The sequence below is a fragment of the Plectropomus leopardus genome, chromosome 9 (genome assembly GCF_026936395.1).
Source record: "Plectropomus leopardus strain MGB_pleo_1.0 chromosome 9, ASM2693639v1, whole genome shotgun sequence".
NCBI lineage: Eukaryota > Metazoa > Chordata > Actinopteri > Perciformes > Serranidae > Plectropomus > Plectropomus leopardus.
In genome coordinates this window covers 30055214-30070917 of record NC_142184.1, presented here as the reverse complement: position 1 = coordinate 30070917, position 15704 = coordinate 30055214, and the positions used below count along the sequence as shown (strand labels likewise).

General features: G+C 39.3%; 1 protein-coding gene across 2 annotated transcripts in view; it reads right to left on the bottom strand.

Annotated features, from left to right (window-relative positions):
* Positions 1–15704, bottom strand: part of plxnb1a (plexin b1a) — a 77140-nt gene that overhangs the window by 17617 nt on the left and 43819 nt on the right. Inside the window, exons 5-22 of one of the 2 annotated variants that reach the window (XM_088082480.1) lie at positions 15342–15470; positions 13648–13748; positions 13427–13559; positions 13038–13194; positions 12755–12863; positions 12284–12392; positions 10764–11546; positions 8922–9020; positions 7703–7825; positions 6224–6317; positions 5877–6046; positions 5588–5739; positions 5394–5499; positions 3379–3515; positions 3081–3254; positions 1812–2046; positions 1200–1442; positions 816–992 (exon numbers count right to left, since the gene is read on the bottom strand). In XM_088082480.1, the coding sequence (XP_087938606.1) occupies positions 816–992; positions 1200–1442; positions 1812–2046; positions 3081–3254; positions 3379–3515; positions 5394–5499; positions 5588–5739; positions 5877–6046; positions 6224–6317; positions 7703–7825; positions 8922–9020; positions 10764–11546; positions 12284–12392; positions 12755–12863; positions 13038–13194; positions 13427–13559; positions 13648–13748; positions 15342–15470 (3231 nt within the window). The remainder of the gene's footprint in view (positions 1–815; positions 993–1199; positions 1443–1811; positions 2047–3080; positions 3255–3378; positions 3516–5393; positions 5500–5587; positions 5740–5876; positions 6047–6223; positions 6318–7702; positions 7826–8921; positions 9021–10763; positions 11547–12283; positions 12393–12754; positions 12864–13037; positions 13195–13426; positions 13560–13647; positions 13749–15341; positions 15471–15704) is intronic. The other variant, XM_088082481.1, reaches the window with a different exon arrangement.

Genomic DNA, 15704 nt, shown 5'->3' with positions numbered 1-15704 from the left:
CAACTGCTGCTCAATTTAACAATCACATACACTCACACACTAACAATTTGGGGGTCAGTATTTTGCCCAAGAATACTTTGACATGTGCAATGGAAAAGCCAGGATCAAACAGCCAATCTTTCAATTAGTGGACAACACGCTCTACCTCCTAAGCCGAAACTAACCAACCCAGGCTGCAGTAGAATCATACTAAATGTAAATATGCAACTAGCTTTTCAGGTTTTCAATAACATTTACTCACAGGGTTCCTACAGCCTAATACAAGTTAAATTAAAGACTTTTTAATGCCACTTGTAATTAAGACCAATTTTATGATAAAAAATATTTAAGAAAAAAAAAACATGAACCTGCATCAGTTATTTAGGGTTAGGAACTATTTTGTCAAAATGTTTATTGTAACATAAATCACAACTTTACTGATCTAGTTAAAAAGTTAGATAATATACTTAAAATGCTGAAAAAAATAAACCTCCTAAAAAAGAACACATAGAAAACGTATATTATTATTAAAGTATCCATTTGGTTTGCCCTGAAAACAAAAGTTTAATTTGTCATGTGATTGGTGTCAGTATATGTGTCATTGGTTCCTCTATCCTTATCTGCATGAATGATATGCGATAAGCATTCTGTTAATCAAAATTTTCACAATGCAACGCCAGAAGAAAATAATGAATATAACCACATCTCTTTACATTTTTAAGATGTCCGACAGACTGATTTAAGACATTTTAATACCAATTAAGGCCTTATTTTTACATCGATGAATTCGATGCCTCTTCAGTCTTTTTTACTGAATTACGAGAACTCTGACTCACTGTGAACTCAGGCAGACTGTCTGTGCCATCCTGTTTCTTGCTGGCTGTGATGGACGGCTGCTGAGCTGGCGGTTCACAGTACAAGTGGTTGTGGGTCAAAGTCTTCACTGAACACACCCCCGCCCCTATCCGAGCCTCTACCTCGTGCTTGTAGATGGCTAAATCCAGATTCTCTCCCTAGAGGGGAAAGATACACAATGACATACGGCATGACGTATCTGAGTTGAACTCAACATTGTAGGGAATGTCGGGATTAATATATTAATATTTTAAGTGCAATGTTTAGTTTTCAAAGCTGTTTTGAAGCCTGTAGATCGACTCATACACTGGGAGCATAAAGAAGAAGAGAAGTGGGTTTTTCATCTGAGGGTTTTTGGCGCCCACCTCGACAGAGATGATGCTGCCAGGCTTGTGGTGGTAGGGTTTGCTTGGGTCGTTCTGGCTCAGCGGGTAGAGCTGCGGGTTGGGCTCGTAGCTGAAGGCTTCATTCCCCACGGTGCTGAAGTCAAAATGCAAGCTGTCCAACAGGAAATGAACTTTGACCCTGGCCCTCCTGGCCTCTGGACCCACCGCCGGAGTCGGACACAAGATGAGGGAGGAGCTGTTGACTGTGCAGCGAGACTCGTACTGAAGGAGAGCACAGGAGCAATAACATAATGAGCATCTGAATAAGCATATAAATGAGTATGTCAGCCATCTTTTTATAGGTCTACTGCAATGTTTTTTTGGTTTGTGTGTCTGTCATGAGATTGGTATGTGTATAGTATGCTGACTTTTTGTTTGTGTGCTAAAATGCCTTTGTGAAATGCTGCAAACCAATTTTCCCACAGCAACAATAAAAGTATCTATTTGTCATGTAAGGTGTATTAGTGATATTTTAGTTTGTAAAGAAAACAATTCTCTCTTTTTAGGCTTATATATTTTAAAGAAAACTATAAAAAAATATATACACATAGTTAGAAGTTGAGTACATTTCTTTTTCCGTGTGAAACAGACCTGTTTGACATGACACAGTGTCCCCTCGGGGCAGTCCACTTCTGGGACAATCCGTCTCCATCTCTTCAGTGGACCCCGATGATCCTGACGTCTGTTTCGGCTTCCTTCGTTCCTCCCATTGATGCTCCTTCTCCTCCTGGGAGGGAGAGTATCAGGAGGACTGAGGGTAACCCTCATTTTCGGCTCTTGCACCACATCCAGGTTTTGACCCGAAACTCTGATAATTCGGCCTCCACTGCAAAGGCAAAATAGGAAAACAAAGATTTATTCATCATATTTCATATTAAGAGTCTTGGAGTCATGGAGTCAGTCTTGCACATGGAGTCTTTTACTAAGGCTGTCACAGCTGACCATCAGAGGTGCAAACTTTGCTCCACCTCAATGTTTCACTTTATGTTTTTTAAGACTACAAAGGAACTGCACACAGCAGCAGCTTTTCTGCATCCTGAGATATGACACTTACAACTAAACCTAACTTAACCTTAACCAGTTGGTAACCTTTATTTTTTTTTCAAAAAGGGGGGAAAACTTTTTTTTTCATTTTTGCTGAAACGGTCTAAACTAAACACACTAAATAAGACAGATAATACGTGAAAAATTAAAGAAAAAATCACACTCCTCTGCCAAAACAAACAACACCCAGTGTCCAGAGCTTCTTCTTTAACAGCTAAACAGTGCGCTGAAAAAATATGTTTATGGAAACAGTTAAACCAAAAAATGACATAATGCAGTAACAGGATCTTGATTCACGTTTAAGGAGTGCCGCGTTGTTTGACAGTGTAGAGCATTTCCATGAGCAGGATATGACTGACAGCTACTTTAGAAACTCCTTCTGTCCGATTAGTTGTTTTTGTTGAGAAGATAAATCTTTGCAAATGGCAATTAAAGCTGTAGGGAGACAAGGAGGGACGTTAGTTTTCCTGCAGATTATCTATCTCATGAATTTTCCTTACTGACAGTTTTAGCAAACACGACGTTAAACGCCAGAGCAAAAGCACAAGTAGAGGCTTTCTGGCTATTCAAAAAATCTAGATTGAACAGAATTGAGTTTCTTCTCTTGGAAAAAAGCCCTCTAGATGACAACCAGGACAGGCAACACATCTTTTGAGTTTACTTCCTAAAATAGATTTTTGCTAAATGTCTCAGTTTAAACACAACAACTTAAACCTTAAACAGTGCGATGACAGCAGTTATACAATTAATATTATGTACATGATCACTGGAGACATTTGAATTCCTCAAGATTTCTCCATGCAGGGTGACAATTACCTGAGAAAGCTTTTGGACGGAGCAGCCATGGAGATGTTGGGATTGGGGGTGTAATGATACACCAAACCCTGTAGGTGTCGCTCTGAGCCACCAAACCGCACAGTGATGCCATGTTCTCCTGTTCTGTTGCTGCCTCTGGTCAGACAGCTGATCTGATCCTCCTGGATGTTTAACCTGATCATAGATGACATTTTTTGTCATCCCCCCCCGGAAAAAAATCAATTTATTACACAAAGAGAAAAAAAATTTTTCTAACTCTTAATGGTGAAACTCATAGTGGTCAGTTAGAGACACTCACACCACACATGGCACTCCTCCGATCAGGACGCTGACTTCACTTGGGTGTCCGGTCCTCAGTCTGCGGCCTCTGATGGTGAGAGACGAGCCTCCTGCTTTGGGGCCTCTTTGGGGGAAGACGCTGCTCAGCATGGGATCCTAGTGACGGAGGACAGATGAGATGAAGAAAGATAAAGGATGTGATGAGATGTAGAAATGCACAAGAGAGAGAAAAATGCATAATCAATAATCCGATAGTGTGCGGGTGATTTATTGGGAAGATAAAAGAGACACCAGGGCATTCTGGGAAACACTAGGAGGTTGCATCACAGCCAGATAGTATACAGATTTAGTTTAGCTTGTCACTTGGGCTACTTCATTAAAGGCTGTTGTCTGACCTACAGTCCTTTTACTGCAATGCAAATAAGCAGACATGCTGTTATTGCATTGCAGCGGTTCACTTACACTTCACAAGGCGCAATTTCAAGTAAAGCCTAATTATCAAAAGCCATGTGGGAGCTGTTGTTTTCTTAATTTTTCAGAAATCTTCTGTGTGGAAAGTACTTTTTTTTTCTTGGATAAACAAAAACCGACATTCAACAGCTACATGTTGTTGGGTTGTTACAGTCGATCATCCTCAAGGCTTCCTGAAGGTGCATCACGTTCTCCAAATGAGGCATATCAGGATTAGTTTTGAAAAACACCAAGGGATTCCCCTGTCAGTGAGGTCTTAGCGCGCCTGTTTTGATCCACACCCAAGAGCAATTACTGTGGTCTCATATATGAAACTGAACTGAACTCAGGGGGGGCAAACATGTAAGGATTCAAAGCAACTGCTGCTTGTGAACTGGGTGTGAAAATGCCCGAGAGATGTCTTTGTGTTTTAAATGCTTGTTTACTTGCTTCAGCGTGATTATTCAAACAATCCTGCAACACTGAGGCCTGCAGGGAGGCTGTAGCAGGGGTTTCTGTGGATATTCAAAAGGTTTACATGCGCTTTAATAAACAAGGTCTTTGTGTCAGAGGGAGCTGCATGAGATCTGATAAATATCCTCGAATGAGTCAAAATCAGTTAGTTTTGAAGACTACGAGTTTGAAGATGAAAAAAAAGAATCAGAGGGAGTTTGAAAGAAGTGATCTTACAAGACCTCTGTAAAACTGTAATGTAAAAATCAGACATGGATAGATAATCACACTGTGAGGACAAGCTGCTCTCACTGAGGAACGCTCAGCACAGAGCTGAACTTAGGGAGGAACTCTGATTATGCATCCTCAGCAGTTATACAGACATTTGCATAAATGAATGAACAAGTTTACCTGATTTCTGATGGTTTTTGTGTGTGTATAAATAGGGCTGGGAGACTTTGTAATTAATATAAGCGCTAAAATAAGAGTACTGATAAAAACCGGAAACTGAGTAAACTGATTAAAACATATAGATAAAAAGATAATAAATACATACTAATACTACTACTACTACTACTAGTGAATATAATCTAAATGTAACATTTAACTTTGCAAACACGATTATCTGCCTTAACAAAATAAGTTAGCTTGTCTTGTAATAGTGTGGTCAACAGGGCGGTAACTTTTCAGGTGATGGAAGTGACAACCTTAATTATATTTGTAACTCTCGTCTTAATCTGGACTTAGTCGCTTTTGATTTTCATATAATTGAGCTCCGTCCCTGTGTGGACAAACCAAGTAGGGACTGAGAAGAGGGAACAAGCTAGTGTGGACGAAGTGGCCAAAAATGTTACATTTCTGTTGAACAGGTGTTGTCTCCCTTTTGTTGTGCTTATGGATAGTGAGCACTGTCGTTATTGACTCCAGTAAAATATATCCCAAAGTCTGTTTCATTGGTTCCGCTCTGGAGGTAAGTACACATTGTGGAGCTCAGCCCCGCCCTATTCATATTGAGAAAAAACATAAATACATTATCATCGTAATTTACAAAAATTTTATTACAATCCCCTGTCAAGATTTTTTTTATCACTCAGCCTCTCATGTTAACGTAGTGACTGCTGAGGCGTTTACCTGGAAGCTGAAGATCTGAGCAGACAGTCCCAGTCCTCCTCCCCTCACTCTGACTGAGGCCTGGCCGCTCTTCTCTCCTCCGCTGCTCGTAGTCTCACACACTATCCTGCAAGATAAAGACATCAGGTTGATATTGTTATAAAAGATGGAAAAACTTTACGAGCAGTTAATATTTAGGTGCACCCTTGACTTGCCTTGAGGAGACTTCATATCTGCTGTGGATGACCATGCAGGGAACCCCGGCAACTGTGACCGAGTCCTGAATGTCTTCAGCTCTCTGGCCGAGATTCGAGCCCGAAATAGTCACTACTGTCCCTCCCTCTACAGGACCAGATACTGGGTCCAACTGAAGAGGACCAAAGCAGGACACACAAGTAAGAAATGTATTCATTAGAAAACTTAATTTATCCACCTATTTCCCTCATTTTTCCTGCTTTATCTCTCAGGAAAAAAAGTGTTGAAAGAATGGTAAATCATTATTACAAAATGTATGACGGGTGCAGGACAGGTGTGTTTGATCTCCTCAGTGCAGGAGTCCTGGTACACACAGCGAGAGCTCGCAGCGCCGCCACACCAAACACAGCCGTACTTGGGATCGGCAGTGCGACAGCGGCTGCAGTCTGACCGCCCCACTGAACAGTTGAACAGGGTCACTGAAACAAGGGAGAGAAAATGAAGTTTGTGTAAAAAATTCCATTATTTTAATGTCAAACAACCATTCGATATGTATCTGTTAATGTATGTAATCAGTCACACAAATACTATAACACATATATGGTCTCACATACAGACACACGCACGTGCAAAAACAAACTATTAACCACCCTTACCATACAGATCCTCAGAGCTGTCAATGAGGAAGTTGTTTTTTCTCCTCACGTTGATCATGACTGGGTATTCCTCCATCAGTGCAGAATAGGCGTACTGAAACAATAAAAGCAATCGATGGTCAAACCAATAGAAGCACTGCTTATGATTTGGTATATGAGCTGATGTTATTCACATCCACGTGCAGCAGCAGTTAACAGTCTGTGTCAAATGATCGGCTTATGACAGCTAATGAAACACACTGATGGAAACACAGAGGGATAAGATCAGCAAACAGCAGTTTATTGATTTCTGCTAATACAGCATGCCGCTGGTTTATCTCTGTTAGTTATGACCTTTTTTTTGTAGATTTAGCCATTATGAATGGATTCTAATTGACCATCAGACTGAGACAGACAAATAAGTTGTCAATCTTTATAAAAGCAAAGGGAAATGGGGTTCAGGTTTAGAAATACTAAACTGTCACACTTTACTTGGCTTTGAATTTTTTTGTATGCACTTTGTGACAGGGACTTGTATTTCAAGGCTTATTTTCTCAGTCACCTTGTAACTACGAAAGATATAATATTCTGCAAAAGGTTGAACTGCTTGGGTTGTTTTACATTACAGATTAATGCATTTCTGCTTTTGTCCTTGATCAAAATGGTTAACCTTCTTCTGAAATCATGGGAAAAAAGGCAACGGCCAACTTGGCAAGAAATGTCACACAGAAACTGCAAGGAATTTTACCTGCTAATGACTTTAAAAGAGAAGAGCATTATTACGCCCAAAACAAGGAAAATGTCCACAAAATATATTTATAGTTAGCATAATTTAACATTGAAAATTGTTACAGAAAAAAAGTATATATATATATATATATATATATATATATACACTTTATTTTATTGATTTATTTATTTTTTATTTTCAGCACTCTAGGTCTTTTTCTTGTTTGTTTGTGTTCTTAGCTTTATTATTACTTCTAATTTTTTAATTTATTTATTTTTGTTTATTTTCAAGTATTTTTTTCTGGTAACTTCTTAACCATTTTTTGCTAATTTTGGGGCAATGTCTTGTTAAGTTGCTTGTTGCCTATTCCCTATGTTTTTGAAACAAATCAAACCCATTTGCTCAGTTTCCAAAGGGTTAAGGCAGCAAGGTTCATTTGGAAAAAAAGAGACATCAAGTACTTCTTCACACCAATCAATTTTGCAACATTTGAATGAGAATCTGATGGAAGTTATGGGGTTGTTTGCTTATGTTCCCAGGAATATGGGTCAAAATCTAATCAAACCTCAAACCACAAGATGTACAGTACCATGAGTCTTTAGATGAGTCTTTTAATAAATAACAACAAATGATCTTGAATGAACTTTAACTGTGATGGTTGATTATTTTCTCATGGATATTTAAAGCTGTGGAGAAATAATTACTGAGTTTTCAGGGGCTAAACACAACAACACACTGAGAAGATTCACTATAGTAATATATTTTCTGACCTGGTGGGGCTGGCAGGTGATAAAGAAGACTGACTGCTGTGTGGCGTCCGGCTCCACAGCGGCGTCCACCACCACTGACTGATTCTCAATGTCCAACACACACTCGTAGTCCAGATTCTCATCCTGAATGTACAAACCACACTTAACTTAACTTTAACTACACAGACACACATTAAAAAATATATACATTGTGACCTGTCACTTTGGGTACAATACAATTTTTTATTCTACTGTCACAGAACCACTGTGCCACTGCAAACGCTAATTTGTATGATCTCGAATTCAGGACAACAAAACAAACAAACACTAAAACTGTTATGACTAAAAAACATATCCAAAACCACAGCATGCATCAGACCCTCCCCCGTTGTTTAGAGCATTAATGTGAGCCTTTATGTCCTTACTAACTGAAAGAGAAAATGTAGCCATATGCAAGGGAAAATTGCTCTGCAGACCATGTTTGCAAAGCTGCTCTTGTATTTAAGAGACTTTACTGTAAAATTATATTAACCCTTAGGGCCTGCTTTAGTTTTTGACCAACATCATTCCTATCCATAAATATCAAATAATCATAAATTCTCAGAATTATAATCTCTTAAATGCAAGGTTTCTGTTACATTGCTACTATGTTTTTAGATAATAAAAAATAAATAAATAAAAATGCAAAAAAATAAATTATTTTCAATATACTACTGGCTTAGTAGATTTTTCTTTGTTGACAGCCTGGGATATGTCAGTGATTTGCAGCAACATTGATTGTGACAGTGCACCTAGAGGAAATAGCATGTATTTTCTCCATATGCCAATTGTCATAAAAAATGACGTAACTGGGTGGAAAATTGTAAATATTACAAATTCCAAAACAGAAGCCCAGGATGACACCCAAAAATAATACAGTGCACGTTTTTATGATTGATGGGTGTGAGATCAAAACTTTCAGTTTGAATGGGTTTCAATGGTCCATTTTTTGCACTTAACAGTACGAATGGATCAATTTAGTTTTCACTGTGTATTTTAGAATTATTGTAATAGCTGAGATGGAAATTCCAAGATTAAACAAAAATACACAATCTTGCCAAATTGTTTGCCATATTTATGAACACAGCCAAAATGATCAAAAAATGAAGAATGAAACAATGCACCAAACAGTCCCTAAGGGTTAATGCAGTCTTACCTTACTGAATTAAGGGAGTGCTGAGCATGTGGATGGTTATATTACCTGAAACAGGTTGAGGTGTTGTCCCACTAAAGTGACTTTCCTCTCCACATTGACGGGAAGGAGAGAGGAATCCTGAACATTCTCCACACACGGACATTCCTGGTGACACATTATTAACCGTTACAATGGTCCATTTCACAATCATCCCCATATATTATGTACTAAAGAGCTGAACCCTTGCGTCTTAAGGGCTTGTTCAGTTCATACCAAAGTTTAGATCAGAGCGCCATGCTGGTCAAGTTCTTTTGCCTTGATCTTAACAAATTTTATACGGACATTGTGCATGTGAGTGTCATCATGCAACAACATCAAAAGACTTTCACTGAACTGTTGCTATTTGCTTTGACTAGAAATAAGGGTCTTAGCTCGATCTGTGAAAATCAACCTCAAATAATAATAATTCCCCCTAACTAAAACATTACAGCTGGTGCTAAGAATCCGCACATTCTCCTCCGATCCACCCAACCCAGATCTGCCTGTCCACAAAAAATGATCCAACTCACGTCATCTTTGATTTTGATCTCTCTAAAAAAAATAAATAAATCTGTGAGAGTAGTTATCCCATCTTATACCCAGCATAGCAGAAAGTAAGAAATGTGAGACTATAAAAACAAAAGAACTGCAAACCACAGAACTTTAAAAAAAAAAAAAAAAAAGCAATACCCGAACGACCACCAACACAAAAACAAACCACAGCAATGAGACATTGGACATACAAGTAAAACAAGAGAAGGGAGTTGACTTGAAAAATAAATTATATCATGATCAGGCATGACAGCTGTCCTTAGCTTGTTTGATAAAATGAAGCTGGCATTGAGTGAGATGAACAGTGATGGTATGTGGAGGGTAGACGGGTCAATAAGACCTGTCAGGTAAGTGCCTTCAATTTCTCAGTTCCATCTTTGCGTCTGAGATTACATTAATTTTGTGTTATGTTTCAAATATGCAATAGGGCTTTAAAGGTGCAATCATTCTTTATATCGCTGTCTTAGCTGCAATATTTGGTGCAATATTTCAATCACAGCTTTCCTCTCTGCAATGTGCAGTATTCTCTTGGATGCGGGCTATTTTTTATCATGTGACACATATTGTACATATTGTATATATTGTTATTGTTAATCTTACTTATGTTATTTATTGTAGCATTGCACAAACATGTATATTCTTAGATTTTTAACTTACTTACTAGTTTTATACATTGTAGCAGAAGGCACAGTTTAATATTTTACACTCTTAACACACTCAGGACATTATCCATATTAAGTTTTCAATATTCACATACAATTAACATGCTAGTGCTAACTGTAGTCATTACTTTGCTTCTTGTTGACAGACAAGTATTAAAAGAGTGTTAAATTTTACCTTGACATGTTTCGACTGCTATCATCCTGCAGTCTTTCTCAGAGGAAACAAAGTAAAGACTACATTTAGTGAAGACATAATGAATTTGGTTGGACTAGTGCTTATTGTCTATTACTCTATGTCTTTGCATTTATATTATTCTACATATATATTTTATTTTAAGTGTTTACTATTTCTATTTTATATTTTGATATGCTTGTGCTGATACTTATTTCTAATTGCTATACTTCTCTAGTCAGAGCGACGGTAATGACCCACAATTTCACCCCTGGGATCAATAAAGTATTTCCTGTGCTGATTCTGATGATATCATCAGTGATAATCACTGTATGAGAGCAGTTCGGAGCGCCTGCAATTATTGTTCTCCTGATCTAACTCTCAGGAAAAGCAAAAATTGTCTTTCCCAAAATGACTCTCCTATTGTTACTGTGGCGACACTACTATTTCTAGACTAGCTGCACATACGGCTTCTGCACTCACCAGAACATAAGTCTCAGTCGAAGAATCTGATTGGTAGTTTGCTGCAGATTCAGCGTTGGGGTCAATTACTGTTTCGGGTAATAGTGTATAGATGAGTGGCTTTTCGCTGGCACCAGCGACAGACGAAACTGTTGCAGAGTCCATGTCAGTGTCTCCCTCTGGCTTCTCCCACTCATTCAGCCACGGAGGCGAGTCCTTCTCCTCAGAGCCGAGCAGAGGAATGGACTCCTTATTGTCTCTGACAGAGACGTCCATTAACAGGGACACTCCACTGGAGGTGGTTGAGCTCACATCAGAAGAAGAGCCCACTGCTTCACCAAGAGACTCTAAAAGTTTCAGCTCAGAGTCTACCTGGACACTAGTGCTGCTGGGTAATGTAGTGTTGGGAGTTTTGACAGTGCTATTCAAGGTCTCTGAAAAACCTCTTATAGTGCCACCATCTCCCTCAGTAGTTTCCTCCACATCAGGGAGGGACCCATTTGTGGTGGTGACATCAGTGTGTGCGATAGTGGCCTGGCTGAGGATCCTGTCAAAGGGGGAAGTTGGGGCCAGGGTAAGGGGGGAGGCGGTTTCAGCATTAGGGGTGGTGAGTGGTGTCACTGTGGAGGAAGTTGAAAGGGCAGCTGTTGTAGTGGGGGTGGGTGTCTCTGTGGGTGGTGGCTGTGATGTTGTTGTTGTTGTTGTTGTTGTTGTTGTTGTTGTTGTTGTAACAGCCCAGACAGTAGGAGGTAAAGGGATCAGTTTTCTGGTAGGTGGCGGGATGGTGGGTGTTGGCGGTTTGAACTTGAAGATGGAGAAGCACAAGCAAATAAGGACAAAAAAAAGCAAGGGCGAGACAAATTAGAATAAAACAGAGGGGTATGCAGATACATAAAGAAGCAACTTATGACTGAAAAAAAGATTCATGGTAAAATACTGTACTGAAAAAAGACAGACAGAAAAACAAAAAACTACACCAAACATAACAAACAGTGGCACATGCACTGATAAATATGTACACCTGTTGCACAATGATAAATACTCAACAAAGAGGAAGAAAAAATAGTCACACAGTGTTTTCCCTTAAAAATAAAGTGTACATCAAACTAAATCTGATACAGCAGCCCTGCAATATATTAAACCGTCATGAAGGGTATGATATTCAGTTTATAGAGTTGTTCATTCAACTTCATGGTTAGTTCCTCCATAGGTTCATAGGGTTGAATCAACAAGTCTCTAAAACATTTAGAAATACATTCAAAAGCCTTCTTTTTCAGACTTAAAGAGGACCTTTGCAATTTCCAACCAGATCTGTGTCACTATAACGTTGGGAGTGTGTGCAGATGAAATTTTAAGCTTCCCCATGTGCCTGCAGCACCAGAAATTTCCCGCTCGTGCCGTGAGTGAAAGTCTGCCGGGTTATGCGAAATGTATCAACTTCTGTCATCAATGATGGACACCGTTTATCTGCGCACACTGTCCATAAAATGGAGAGTGAGACCTGGTTAAAAATCAGCAGTGTCCCTTCAATGTGAACTCACATTCTGGTTGTAGATGGTGACTCCTTGGCTGCAGGTGTGTTTGTGTGTGCAGACATGCTGGTGGATACACCAGTTACACCCCCAGCGACTGCTAACACACCCTTGGCATCTAGCAAAGCACACAGCAGTGACATGGGCAGAACAAAAAATAAAAAATAAACAAATCATGAGAAAAATTAGTGGCAGTACAAATGTTAGAAAGCCATTGTGACAACTCCTACAACTCCTTCTCACATACACTGTAATAACTACGGTTTCAGCTTAGTATCCCTGCATGCCAAACCCAAACAGAAAATGAAATGACTTCTATTAACATGTAACTAATTTGTGAATATTGAATTTTTCAAAACAACTCATGGCTTTACTTATGCACTGATAATACCTTGGAAGACCTACTAACACATAACATATTTTGCTAGATTGCATTTGATATTGCATGTTGGGTGGAGATATGCGTATGCATGTACTCACGGCCTACGTCCAGACAGCTGCTGGACCAAACTGCAGTTGTAGAAGGTGAATTCTGTCTCTGCTACCGTCACGTTTGTGAAACGCAGTGACAGGGTCACCATCACAAACTCTGCATCAGCACAAACCAGTAATATATGTCAACTTCAAATCATCTGATCATCATAGCGCTGTGCTGGCAGCTTTGTACATTTCAAAAACTTTTATTTGCAATGAAAAAAATAAATAAAAAATGAGAGTCTTTGTTGCAGTCTTTGTTGTATGACCATGCACAAAAAATACTCACCATCTCCATGACCAATGGGGGGCAGACTGCTGGCATCAGGGGTGGAGCATATCACGCCAGTGTTAGTCAGCGAGGCAGGAGTTTCTGTGTCCTGGAAGAAGCATGAGTAGGCCTCTCCTTCTCTGAGGCTTGGGAGGCCCTCAACTGACACTGTAATCTGAGGGAGGGGGAACGAATGGGAGAGAGACATCCGAAAAAAAGATGTAAAATGAAAGGAAGTGATCAGTTGTTGATGTTTAAAGTGGGTTTAACATTTCTTCAAAGAGGTTGAATATCATCATTTGTTGACCCAAAGCTTTAGAGTGTGAGATAGAGTCAAGAAAGACTTGCACACAGTAGACTATTAGTGCACATTACTCCCATCTGTTCCCCACTCCCCCCTGCATTACATCAGTTTTCTCCCCACGGCTGATGTTGTAGAGGCTGAGGTGCTGGATACTGAGGCACTGCTGCATCGGGTTGAAACTCCACAGCCACTGGCCTCGCACAGATCCTCGCTGGCACTCCCAGCGCTGGCCGCACCTGAAACAACACAGAGAAGTGAGAAACACAAGGAAAGATGCAGGAGAGCATTTGCAGTAGCCCCACCATTACATGATTACTGACTCACCGTCCCTCCAGCACACACCAGCCACAGTAAGGGTCTTTGGCAGACAGGCAGGACTGACAGTCCAGGTGGTCTCCACATTCTGCCACCGGACGCTTCTCTACCTGAAAATGACAATGAAAATGAGTACTTACAGTCAAGTGGCAGAGGTATGCTAGTTTTCAGTGTTGTCTTTATGGTCTACTCTGTATAATAGAGTAATAAAGTTAAGAATTTAATCCACTGTTTTTAAAAGTAATAAACCACAAATGAGCTGCTGCATTTTTAATATCTTTCATAGAATCCTGGGCCTGAGTCAAGTAATCATTGCTCAGCTATCTCAGTCACTGAGTAGGTCAGTCACCTTATTGTCAGCATTAAGGCATGAGACCTTATACAGAAATTTTAACTAACACCAGAATGTCTTGGATTACAAAAAATAATTGATGGTATGACGCTATTAAATGAATTCTAATCATTCATTTTTGCAGATTGCTGTTATGGCAGCCAGTGGGCTAACTAGCTTTCATTTATAGGCAAATTATGTAACTTATGTTTACGTTATGGCTTACTTCAGAGGCATAAATTGGGAGGCCAAAGTACCTTTTTAATGGCGCACTAAACTTGTGTTAAAGAAATTTAGCCTTATATAAAAGGCAGTTTAACCTAACGTGACTTAACACAGCCCTTGTAGTCTGTGATGCTTTCATATAAGGACATTTACAGAATTTATATATATATATATATATATATATATATATATATATATATATATATATGTTACTTACTGAGTCTCTAGAGCTTTTAAGTTTTTTTAACCAAAAAAACTCCTCTTACTTGCTTTTCCCAGCATTCACCTACTAAATTTAAAAAAAAAAAAACATGCATAGGAGTGCTTACTTCTTCCATTTAAGTGGGTTCAGTCAGCTCTACTTAGCCATAAAAACAGTGGTTCATTGGCTTATTAACGCTCATATTACAGTGTTTCTGATTTCAAGACACAAAACGAATCGGATTGTGACACGCTACCAGTAGTGTTATGACAATCACAAAGCCTGTAATCATAATTATTCTGGTTTTATATGAATGAATGTTCCAAATAACCTGAGGCCACAGTTCTACATTCGGATTATGGCACTCAGTGGTCTAGAAGTGAGACAAGCCATTGAATGTATAGACGAGCGGTTTCCCATCCATTTATCAGCATCTATAGCTACCCACACAGGCACTCTGTAGGGAATGTGCCAACACAATAGAGGCCACTTTCTTTGATCAATACCATTGTTGTGTCAGCCCTTATACCTCCTGCTGACTGTTGTACCCATCGCAGTGGGGTTAGTGACCTTTGACCTCGACAGCCAGCTGGTCTCTCTGTTTTCTCTTATGTTCTTTGCCTCTTATTCTTTTATCCTATTTTTGGTGTGAGGGAGACACAGCTTGAGGAAGTATCAAAGCCTAAAGAACTCTGACAAACGATAAATTGTCCGACGATGAATGACAAGCCATGTTCAGTCTCATGTATGGAGACATCTGGGTCAGTGACTGAATGGATGGGCGCACCAAGAATGGTACGGCTGTTTATACATCTGTTGAGTATTTAAAACAAATAAAACCTGCAAAAGCTTACTTGCTAACATACTCTATATTGCGAAGTTGTTTTATTTTAATGAAAATGACATCCATCACCAAAAAAAACATGACTACATCTCTTGACTTACTGTAGTTTTGGTCATGATGTAAATGTGTGCACCATTCTGGTCCAATAAAAGGTCACTGTTAATGGGTGAGTTGGGCTGGATTGTCATGTTGGCATAAACCTCCACCTGGCCATCTCTTCCAAGATACACCTGCAGAAGTGCACCAGAAAAACACTTTTAAAAAATTATGCTTCTTTAGATATACAATAATTTATATTACAAATATCACCGGCAAGAAAACCGATACATTCTCAAAACTGCAAGGCTTAAAATCAAGAACTGGAACTGGAAAATAAGAAAATCATGCAAAAGGAATACCTTCTTCAGCTTTACAATTCAAAAGTAAATCGAATCACACTTGTGCAGGATTGCGGCAGAAGTGGC